Here is a 12718-nt window from a genome sequence, read left to right on the forward strand (position 1 = left end):
TAAATCACATTATATTTATTGTATCTTTAGTTTTCTTTTAGAGTTATGAAAAATATATATGTACATAATACTTGTAGATATACAGATAAGAAAGGGTTGAGAATAAAAAAGTTTTAATCTTCCTTGTACCTTGCTTAATGTCAGGTAATTGACATTTATTTTATTTTGTACAGTCACTTCCTTAGAGATTTTGTTTTTCTTCACATTTTTTGTACAGTGAAATGATATTCATGTCTGAAAAACTGCATGAAAAGGGACATTCTCTCAGAACAGTTTTTTATGTGTGATGTCAAGTTCCATAAAAATCTCAAAATTTTAGGTGGGTTTTAGCAGTTGCTTCCCTTGTACTTGTCTTTCTTTGAGAGATGGCTGCTTTAAAAAGACTGAACATTTTCAGCTTTGACAGAAAAAGGGGGCCATACATTTGCTGAAGTACAATTTCTTAATGCCCATCACTTACAACAATCATCTGAAATAAGTTTGTTTTGTCTGAGGCTTAGTTTCAGCAGCTATCCTGCACCTTTATCAAAAAAACTGAAAAGGGAGGGGATGCAAGATCTGGCCAATACTAGATTCAACACAGTCCTCCCATGTTTTCAGAGTTCATGTAAACCTTTTACATTTAGGTCAGTTTCTTGGAGTCGTTAGATTTTTTTGTTATCCTAAGGAATACTATACCATTATACCAGAAGCTGGTTCCTGTGACACCTTTTTTTCACTCCAGTGATCATGCACTACATTTAGTTCAATTTCGGAACACCTTTTTGTGCACAGTCATGAAGCTATATCGCTACACTACTGTAACAAAAGTAGGTCACAATGGTCTATTTTTACACCCTACCAATAAAAATATATGTGCATGCATCTCAAAAACTGGGCCAAGTATTGCCTTTAAACTGGGCCAAGTATTGCCTTTAAACTGGGCCAAGTATTGCCTTTAAATTGGGCCAAGTATTGCCTTTAAACTGGGCCGAGTATTGCCTTTAAATTGGGCCAAGTATTGTCTTTAAACTGGGCCAAGTATTGCCTTTAAATCAGTTTCTAGTCTGCAGTCTATGCAACTTGAGAAGTTCCTGAATTGTTAGCAAAGTCATTATCACAAATGCAAATTTTATAGTATAGTATTTGTCACAGGCCCATGATAAAAGAAAAATGATTAAAGACACATGTACAATACTGAAACAAATCCGTACAGATGTATGCAATATTAAAGCAAATCAGTACAGAATTATTCAATACTGAAGCAACCCAACAGATGTATTCAATATTGAAACAAACCAAGACCGATGTATTCAATATTGAAACAAATCAAGAGATTTATACAGTATTGAAACAAATCCGTACAGATGTATGCAGTATTGAAGCAAATTAACACATGTATGATACTGAAAACTTTAATAGCATTTTACTCTGATCATACAATTCTGAGGACTAAAACATTCAATAATTTTTTCTACGAAGATAAAAGTATTTCTACTAAAGCTGATCATTTACACATTTTTTTTGAGGAAAATAAACGCTTTGTTTTGCTACATGTTCCTTTTACATACAAGTAGTATAATTACAACAGCTTGATGAGATATGACAGGCTCTCCTCCAATGTCCATGTTTTTGTCCAGTATACCCTTGGACTGTCAAAAGTTTCATATCCTTAAGTACTGTAAAATCCTCGATTATTCATACACAATAAATCAACTTAACAATTTATCCAAACATGTAATGAGGTTCTTTGAACTCTATTATGTGAAGCATTTTTAAGTTCCATAACAAATCTGACAAAGGAATGGGCCAAGCTGGCCCTGAAGTCCTTGTTTAAAACAAAATTTCACTCGGGAGAAAATGAGAAGAAACAAAATGAGAATTAACACAATTCTGGTTGCACTACATATATTCATGATTTTACTGATGCCAAAATTATTGTTTCTGATTTTTGGATTTTCCATTTTATGCTTGGTTTTGCAACTACGGAGCCAAGTGGACAGACAGACAAAATCAAGACTGGAAGAAAGCTGTTAAGTAGTCCCCAACAAGTCATGAATTTTGCCAGCTGTAAAATTTCTTTTTCACTTCCCCAAAATTTACTATACCATATGAATAAAATATATTTAAATAATGTCACATGAATAAAAAATTGTATATTCTGGTATTATCATTAAAATCACAATACTGAGCCACATTTTTAGATTTTGACAGTCCTACACCTATATTTTTTTTAAAGTCCAGAATATAAATATTTCTTCACATTTTTACTTTCTGCCAACAGTCCACCTTAAAATTGTTGAAGATACCAAAAGATTTTGGACACATCTTGTAGTCCACCAATAAACCTTCCAAGAATTCAAATTCCCATGTCAAGTGGGACTTGTATATGACAAATACGAAGCCAGATTTTTGGAAATAATCTGCATAATGCAATGAGTCCTGGAAATGTGTATGTGTACAGAGCATATTTTCTAATTTAACTTGGAATTTTTTTGGGTACAAAAACAACAATTTACAGCAATATTTACATATTTTACATTAGATACTATAGATCTGTTTGTATTTACATATATACTAAAATCTGTTCAAATAGGTTTTAAATATTTTTCACTAGCCTCATTTTCTTGGATATCCGTAAACGGGAAAAAAGGATACAAAATTTTAGGAAGAAATCTGTCCCCAACTTTGTAAATTAAAATATCCTCAATCTTATCCAAGAAAGATCGCAACCAGGAAAATTCTTATTTTGATATAATAAAAAAATTGTAACTCTGAACTCATTTTTTGTCAGTATAAATTCGTCATTTCTGAAATTTGTGGCATTTGGAAGTATTTTTTTTCCCCCACAGTTCATTAGATTTTAATTTTATGGTGTACAGCAAAATTAAAATCCATGAAGACTGATACCACATGATAAATTGCAATTTCACTAATGTTGTGTGAGAAAAGATTTTCTTCTCATTATATTGTTACCCATTTTGTGATGGGATGGTAATCAACATACATACTTAATTGTTTTTAATCTCACATTAAATTAAAGTTGCTGTTAATGAAAAAAAATCACTATTTGGACAGTTTAGTACATGCATCTACAAAAATCTATTTCACCCGTCAATCCTTAGAACACCCATTCACAATAAGATTATTTACTTTCTCTTCAGTTCTGGAAAGCAGTTTTAGTCTGTTCAGGTATGCAATGGAAGGACTGGCAAAGTCCAGCTGTGTAGCACATACAAAGTTTAATGTACAGTGATGTACTTTACAAGTTGGTCTTGGGGAAGGGATCTAGTTATTAAAATCAATTTATTCTTGTACACAATTTTAAAGGCTTTCTTTCAAAGTAGAACCAGTGATGTTCAGCAATAGATGAGTATGGTGCTTGGTTATAGTTCACCATTGTCACAAGTATACACGGAGATGCTACACAATGCGTCTCACTTTCGACTGGCAATTGTGAAACTCGTCTGTTGAGTAATGGTCCTACTAAATACTTAAAATACCAGGCTGCCAGGCTAATGGATATCAATTTTTCATGCAAATTATGGTAACAAAAGAATATACCTAAATTACCATATATACTCTCTTACAAGACGAGTCTAACTGCAAACTGCACATAACAAGGATCTGCCCTGGTCTGAGCAGTCTGTTACAGACCCTGATCTGCAGGCACATTATGCTATGGCAGACCAGGAGCTTTGTTGTTTGCAGTCTGACTCGACTTGTAAGCAAGTACAGACTACATTATTAACCACATCATCTTGTCAGACTCTTTCTACAACCAAAGTGAAACAAATTCATAACAAAAACCTTGGAAATGCAGCAACTTATCTTCACTACAAAAAGAATTTAATTAAAAAGAAAGTACATAAATTCAGGAGTCACACTTCACAGATCCCCTTTATAAAAGTATTCAAATTTTGTGAATAGGTTAATTTCCAATTCCTTATACCAAGATAAACCTGGTCTGTAGCAAATACACTGATATATATACTGGGAATGTAACAGGTGAAAATGGCAACAATGAAGTATGAATTGTGTTCCACGAATCCAGTCATAAAATGGTGCAACTTCTGCATGAAACAAAATGCAATATAACAAAAAATATTTAAGGATTTACTCCTTACAAGCAGATTTTTGCCTCCTTCAGTTCATTATAAGTACTGGATAATAGAGGTAGAAGCTATTTTCTTTTTTAAATAGTGAAAGCAGTCACTTCTGCCTTCTCTTAATCAACACTAAAGTGTTGCTCTGACCGACACACAATGTTGAATTTAGATCAACATAGAATTGTCCACGAGAACAGGCTTTCAGGGCAATGTCATCTGCAACTTCAAGTATATACCTGCTTACAAGTTTGATCCAACTGCAAACTGTATAAACCCAGATCTGCAGTTGCATAATGTGCCAGCAGATCTGGATCTATAGTTTGTAAGGCCTAATCACTACAACTAAGATAGACCCCGATCTGCCAGTGCATTACGTGACAGTAGACCAGGATCTATGTTGATTAAGTTCATACAACATAAGCAAGCATAATACACGTACATGTAAACTATCCTCTTTCATCCATACTAACCATATATATCCACATATGCCACTACATAATCCATCACCTGATCAGTGCATGCTTTTTGTTCCACATGTGTTCTAGAAAGAACAGTGCCTACCCAGTTGTACTAGTTATTTTTCAAGGATGGAATTTGGGTCTATACTGTTTGCATGTTAGATTTGCTGGAGTATAAAGTCTAGTTTCCTGTATCAAATTTAAACAGTGTCTGTTGCAAGATAAACCCAACTGTTATAGGTGGGAGTTTGTACTTGATGCAGTCAATAAATTGTCCGCTACATCTGTCACAGAACCAAATTCTTTTACCAAAAACTGAATAGAAGGCATCATTGCATGAAGGGCTTGTATACCCCAAAAATAATGCCAATACACTGCCATATATAACCACTGTTACTAAACAAACAAGTTTGAAGGACTTTTCAACAACTCAAAAGAACTGGGCTAAATTTGATAGCACCCTGGTGTGCAAGGATTTCAAATCCACAGAAATGGTACCAATCTACCATAAAGTATGGTGACACCACTCCTGTGGCCTAGTGGTTAGAGTGTCCTCCTCGGATGCGGGAGGTCGTGGGTTCGATCCCCGACTGAGTCATACCAAAGACGTACAAAAATGGTACTAACAGCTGCCTCGCTTGGTGCTCAGCATTAAGAGATTAGTGTTAGGACTGGTCGGCCTGGTGTCAGGATAATGTGACTGGGTGGGACATCATGCTACATGTCTGCGGCATCATGCCTCAGTGCTAGACATCACTATAAACTGCCACACTGCTGACATCGTAGCAATATGACTGAAAAAGTGTTAAAGCTACATTAAAAATCCAAAATCACATCACAACACATAAAGTATGGCTGCTACCTTTCAATAACTTCTCAAAACTCATAAAACAGAATTGGACTAGGTAGAAAGCAGCCTGGTGTAAATGGCTTTAAAATCTGAACAAGATTCTGATCTTTGATAAAATTTGGCTACCATTACTAAAAAATGGAAATAACTTTAAATAACTCCAACAAAATTGCTAAAGAGAACTTGACTAAATCTAATAGAAAGTACTCTGGCATGAAGAGATCTCAAGTGTGTGCAAAGATACCCATCTGCCATTAAATATGTCCACAGTTACTAGAGGTACACAGAAATAGAATATTTGTCAGCACCCTGGTACGAAGAGCAATCAATCAATTTTGCACAATGATGCACAGCATCATAGTTGTAATGCAAAGTTCACAGGTAAGCTACCTGCCCAGCATCATAGATGTAATGCAAAGTTCACAGGTATGCTACCTCCCCAGCATCATAGTTGTAATGCAAAGTTCACAGGTACGCTACTAGCCCAGGCCAGCCAGGATCAGCTGCCTTGGTGTCCCTGGGAAAGACATTTAGCTCCCAGGTCCTCTGCATAAAATAGTCCATAAAAAAATCCCAACAAAAACTAAAAGAAACCCGTTAACTTTTGAAGAAAAGAAACCCCCTCCCCTTGAATTTTACCTAATTTTTACGAAGCACTCAGGTATCATGGACTTTCAAGTTCTGATGATCTGCTACAAAATCTGGCCCTACCTCCAAGAATTAAACCTTTCAACAAGTTCAAAAAAAGCAAATCATTATGTTTTATACAAAATGGCAAGACCATCTCGGTATGCCTTTCTGATACAGCTGATCTGACATCAGTTATTGGCAATGTTACTAAAATACTAAAAATAGAGAATATTTAAACCATTTTATCTATTTTTAAAAAGGCCACTAAACTTTGAAAGAAAGCATTTGCTATTAAGCAAATGTCAAAAAATGTGAGCAACTCTGACTCACTTGAGTCTTTTGTTGCTATGACACCAAAGAGAGCACAGAATAAAGGCAACCATTCAGAAATACCTTTTAAAAATAATCTTCATGTGGCAATTTCCCTTTCTAAAACTGATGCAGAACCTAAGATTATAAAAAATATTTAAATGAGGCAATTATAACAAACGGCTTGTTATCCCTAGAAAACAAACACACTTACTCTCTTCATGCCTTATTTCCTCCCATTTAATGCATGCCTGGTATGAATAGAATGGCTCAAGAATTTGAATAACAAAAATATCTTCACAATGCTTTTGACTTTTGATTTCCAGCAAAGAGTAGAGATGTGAGCCTGGATGTTGGTGATTCTGGATCTATGCTGTGTGCAGTTGGTAACACATCACACATCTGGATTTACAAGTTAAAATTTCTCAGCACATATACCTTTTGCAACACATCCAAAAGATTACTGACACTACCTAAGAAAAGACAACTCTAGTTATTCTTCTGAAAAATTTCTACCTAAAAATAACCAATTGTACAGCGAACTGTGTGTAAATAATTATACAAGTCCACCTGCGTACAAATCTACAAAGTCATTCTGACTTAATCTTTGTTGCAAGCAAATTTATAAAATTTATACACATACGTGGAAGCATTTCTTTTTTTTATACATTATTTTCAATGAGAATTTTCATTACAGCTAAACTACCCCGATATGGTGAAAAATGAATTGCCTGCAAAGAAAACAATTTCTGACATATTTTAAGAAAACTTCTCACTAAGTGTATCAAATGTTTTAAAATAAACATTCAAAGTTCTACATTTCTTGTTTGATAATTGTTCCTCCCACCATCTTAACAACTTCTCCATTGCTGTCCACTGTGAGATCAATCTCCATGGTTGTGACCTGCTCACCAGAGTGCATCTGCTTGACATGCTCCGACACCAAATTTCGCTCTGCTGTGAACCACTGGCACTTAGCACACTCGTAGATGTGTGCATTCTGATGTGCTAAAGTGTGAATAGTGTAATCTTTCTGCTCTGTAGTAGAATAGCTGCACTGGTCTGAAACACACAGGTAGAATCGGCTGGCCTGTTTGTTCTTCCATGCTACCACATCCCGGTATATAAATTCCTCATTGCTGTGCTTGACTAGCATATGTTCTTTAATATCAGACTTGGAATGAAACATGATGGAAGTTGAGCAATAAAGACACTCATACACCTCCGTAGTACTGTTCTTGGATGTGCTACCTTTACTAGGTAATACTTCTGCAGGAGGTACAAATTTTTCCTGAAGTTTTGTGAGGTCTGGATCAGATTTTCCAAGGGAATGTTCTTTTGTGGCATGATTTATCATTTCATTTGCATCCTGCGAAACAAACTGGCATCCTTCTTTTGGGCAGATGCAAGTAAGGTTCTGCTGGTGATTTATCTTCCGCTTTATATCGATGGCCCTTAAAGGTTGCTTCTTATGCATGTTGCGAATGTGCTTTCGTATCAGATTTGCTCCAAATGCAATTTCTTGACAATGAATGCACATGTAAAGTGTTGGAGCATGTCCATGTGCCCGAACTTTGACCTGTGCCCGTATAGCTGAAGCACGAACTGGTCTCCCAGACTGCATGTCACGACTGGCTTCATCGGTAATGTATGCCTCCATGGCCCTCTCTATCTCTTCTTCTGGAATGTTACCATCAAAATCTAAATCTCCCTGTTCATCATCATTCTCTGATGAAGCAGACGAAGCTGTCGATAGAAAAGGTGATGAAGATGATGTCTCATCAACAATATTTGGCGATGGAGATTGCTGTACAGGTGGAGTTTTGTGTTTTTCTGCCTCTGTCACATCATTATGTCGCTCTCGCAAATGGATCTCAAGTTCGCTTCCATCTCGACTCTCCCAAAGACAATAGCTGCAAAAATAGACAGTCGGCTTTGCTTTTTTGTCTCCCATGAGATCTTTGATCATCGGACTTCTGTCTTTGTGATTTGACAGCACATGTTTTTTAACCCTTGTATTATTATTAGAGACATAGGAACAATAATAACAGCCATATTCAGCAGTTTTCTCAGACCTGTGATCCTTTTGTCCCAACAGTGCATTCCCTGCCACTTTAGCTGCAAATTGTCTTGTAAGTTCCAGTGCCTTAACCAAACCCGTATCAATATCATCCTGGTTCCCATCCAACCAAGGGGTACATTCATCAGTGTGGTTTGTGAAATCCTCCAAATCCTTTGTACTGAATTCACAGTCCTTCTTCAGACAGAAGAAAAGATATCGTTTTTGACGAAGCTTGACAGCTTTCATGTCTAATGCATACATAACTGAGGACTGGTGTCTCAGCAACAAATGGGACTTCACTCTGTCGTACTGAGTTGCACTAAAGTTACAATGTGCACATTTATATGTTTGTGGAATTTTCTTCTTTTCCTCCTCTGAAATTCCTTCATCCCTCTCACCACTCACCTTTTCAGCATTATCAATGACAACCTGAGAGCTAGATGGCAATGTATAGCTAGGTGTTGTGACATTTGTCCCTCCAACAGTAACCATGCCTCCTCCAGGTGGGGCATTCATCATCTCTGCATCACTCTTTTTTATCCTTTTCATCTCCTCCTCTGATGAAACTAGCATGGCCACATACTTATGGGCCTTTCCCTGGTGCTTGGCATTGAGATGAATTTTCAGATATGACTGGCTTAAGGTAACAAAATTACAATAACCACAGTTCCAGCACAGTCCTGATGACACAGTCACAACATTCTGCTTTTTGAGTGGTTCAGATGGAGGAGCAGCAGGAGGAGGTGGAGTTATGGGTTCTGCTCCTGCAGTTGCCGCAGCAACAGCCTGCTGACCACTAATGACATTTGTTATGAATGGCCCAGAGGTTGACTGACTTGTTGCAATTGAATGAACAGAACTAATGATAGGCTGACTGGTTGTTGCAAGTAAAGGCTGACCAACAAGTCCTACAACTGGTTGACCGGCTTGACCCAAGACTGAGGAAAGGATTGGATTGGAAACAAATGCTGGAACTGGGGCTGGAGCTAGAACTGGTAATGACTGAGCTGTAAGTGTTTGTGGTGCCTGGGCTGAATTTAAACCTGCTATCACATGAGTGATTGGCACAGAAGACACGGGAACTGGATTTTTCTTTGGAGAGATTACCTTTGTTTCACTTTCATCTTGTTCGTCACCTTCAACATCAGGATAACCGGGTCCTTCATCTACCTCATCCACTTCCATATCGAAAGCCTCATATTCATCATCTTTTGCCTTTGTGTTCTTTGCTCCTTTACCTACTGCCCTTTTCTCTTCACTGGTTTTCGCCAACTTTGCATTTGGTTCACTATCAAGATTGTTTTCTGCCTTTCTCTTGCCAATTTCATTGTCCTCTCTTATCATTCCAGACTGAAGATAGTCCGGTAAAAAGGTACAATATTTCAAAGTTTTTGCTGTGTCGGCAAACATGTCATGTTCCTTATTACAATGCCGGATGACATCTGCACGGGAGAAAGATTGATACTTGCAATACTTGCAGTGGAAACGATGCTCCATGATATGTTGCAGAAGAGCTTCTTTTCTTTCTGAACGATAACTACAAAAGTTACACCAGTAGCATGTTATGTCCATCGCTAATGACTGTCCTCCAGAGGTCATTAACATGACCTTTGACCCAACAGCACAAACCATATCCAACCGCAGGCTATTATTCACTTTCTCCCCATTATCTCCAATAACAGGCTCCTCTACAAGAGCATGGCTGATGTGTGCAATATCATCCTGGGGGATACTACAGCAACTGGTTGGGGACCTAGGGGGGACAATCGTGGTAGTACCAATTGAGGTCTCATTCTGATCTGTTGCCCCATTGGGTTTGGGCTTTATTGTCCGAGGACTGGGTTTCAGAGATTGAAGGCTGTTCTGTGACAAGACATTCTCATTCCTCTGCAGCAGGCTCTCCACGACATTTTTGACTGTCAGCTCTCTACTCTTGTTGTCCAGCACATTCTTTAGGATGTCACGGATTTTTTGACTGGACAAGCTATCAAACAGACCAGCTGCACTCTCCTCCATACTGCTGGGTCCTGACAAACCAGTGATGGGGGCCTGAAAATAAAAATTCCATGTATTATGCCTAACAATATGTCTTTCAAACAAATGTGCTTTGATGTACATTATATGATCTTCAAAATCTTACTTAAAACTTGCTATTATTACAAGTATTCTGTGTTTGTTAAAGATGAATCTCTATGCTTCCCTGTTGTGACCTCTACCCAGAGGATTTAGTTTCTTAAGATGGGTGGGGTTTGGGTTTAAGGATTACGAGAAAAAAAACCTCAGAAATTATGTACAAGGTTAAGGATTGGGGATCTTTATATTTTCCAAACTATGATTAATGGTTAAGTCTCTTCGGTGTTAAGAATGGACCCTGGCATTAATGTCAGCTGCACAAATACATTTGTTTTTTCACACCCATTTAGTGAGTATATGGTTATAGGGTAGGATTCTCAACAGTTCTGAGCCAAGTCCTCTATGACAGGAAATAACCTCATGATTAATGAGTTGCACATATTGATCTGTCTTTTCATGCTCAATAAGTGTGTATATGTTTATATTATGGGAATGTCAAACATTTCTTTGTTATTACCCAAGGGCTAAATTTCCTGTGGGCTGAGGAGATCACTGAACCATGAACAATGGTGCCACTGGGAAGCTGTCAGGATGAGCTGCGACTTGGAAGTTCAAACTGTGAAGAACCTGAAGGATGTGGGAAAGCATAGGTGTACAGGTAATCCCACTTCATTCTGAAAGTGTCACCACACATGCCGTTTGGTACGACAACTCCACAACAAACTGGCTTAAAGAACATGGATCACACAATATTACCTGAACAGGAAGAATGCCTGGCTTTTCTTGTCTGGAATACAACAGACTCTCAGACTGATCTCATTTCAAGCTGTCTGTCAAAAGATATTCCTGACTTCCTCCCTTAAAGGGGTATGTGTACCCCACTGTTGCATGAATCAATCATGACACAGCAAAACTTTATTTAGCTGACACACACTTGAAGGGCTAGAAACACTGACATTTCATGCTATTGATATGAAAGGTGGATTCTTCTCGAGAACCCAGTCCCTGAAGAACTAACCCCTTTTGGCTACAGGTGAACACTGCATCCCAAATCTGATGCGTGTGTACAGAAAGGAGTTGGGTTAAGGGGTCAGAATCAGGGTTAAGGCAGACACCGATTCAGATTTAGCCACCAACTCAGTTCAGAACAAAAATCAGATTCCAGGGTTATTCAAGCCGAGATTTTGTCCTTATGCTACCTCCAGTTTGCTAGAATCAAGAACGGGAAAGGATGCAAATGAAGTCTCCCTGGAGAAACTTATTTGACATCTGCAATCTGAGTTCCCAGGAGAGATAAGCAGAGGCAAATCGACCAAGATATCTTACCCATAAACCCACTAAGAGTGTTCAAATATGGAATTCCTGCCTGGGGGAATATCAACTACCCCCTGACTGGTGAGGAAATTCCTAAGAAGGAACAAAATCCAACTCGTCTAGTTTGGAGATTAGACCAAGACAAGTCATCAACAACCAACGGAAGGACAGGTCCTTCAGAAGAGTATCTTAGAGGATGTTGTGCATCAACCAGTAATCAAAATACTGGAGGATAGGATCTCTAAAGATCTCAAATGAGCTGCTATTACCCCCATCATCCTGACAAAAGCTCTGGGGCAGAAGAAAGGCTGAATGGAAATCTCAAGATTGTAATACAACCTGGCCCAGACAAAACTAGAGATATTTCCCGTCTGATGAGGATGTGAATGCACTGATCATGTAGATTTCAAAATGGCTGCTGTCATGGTCATATTGGTTGTCTTAGCAGCAACATTTTCATTTCAGATGAACCAGACATCATAAGAAGCCTCTACTTTGTCATGACCTTTTGTCTTTTGTTCAGGGGGAGCTAATAACATTTTGAAAAAGACTGCAAAGTCAGCCATAGTGGATGTCACGTAGGTACCATTTCATTTTGGACCAACTAAAACTTGGAGGATATATTCAGTGCAAACCCTATGCCAATATGACCATCCATTCATGACGAGTGGCGAGAACAATATTATCCTGATGGTACCATGTTCACCATATTGGTTTCCAAGCACAACCATTTTCATTTAGGACCAAGTAGACATCATAATAATTTTTCTCTTCATGTTGATGATTTTCTGTTCAGATGAAGTAGCAAAAATATTGCTTTGTAAAAAGTTGGTGGCCATACTGGATGTCTGACTGGCAACATTTTCATTTTGGATCCAATATGACTCATCCGTCTTTTAGTGAAGTCCCTATTCTGATATGCCATCCATTCAGG

The 12718-nt window shown here is 37.9% G+C and overlaps 1 protein-coding gene across 2 annotated transcripts in view; it reads right to left on the reverse strand.

The window, feature by feature from the left end:
- The window catches only part of LOC149808048 (uncharacterized), a 68859-nt gene continuing 56141 nt past the window's right edge, over positions 1-12718 (reverse strand). For both annotated transcript variants that reach the window (XM_089973028.1, XM_089973037.1), the window contains one exon: positions 1-10446. In XM_089973028.1, coding sequence (XP_089829154.1) covers positions 7150-10446 — 3297 coding nt within the window. In that variant the 3' untranslated portion in view covers positions 1-7149. The remainder of the gene's footprint in view (positions 10447-12718) is intronic.

Source organism: Sinohyriopsis cumingii, chromosome 1 (assembly GCF_028554795.1).
Source record: "Sinohyriopsis cumingii isolate HCF-2022 chromosome 1, ASM2855479v2, whole genome shotgun sequence".
In the NCBI taxonomy this organism is placed as follows: domain Eukaryota; kingdom Metazoa; phylum Mollusca; class Bivalvia; order Unionida; family Unionidae; genus Sinohyriopsis; species Sinohyriopsis cumingii.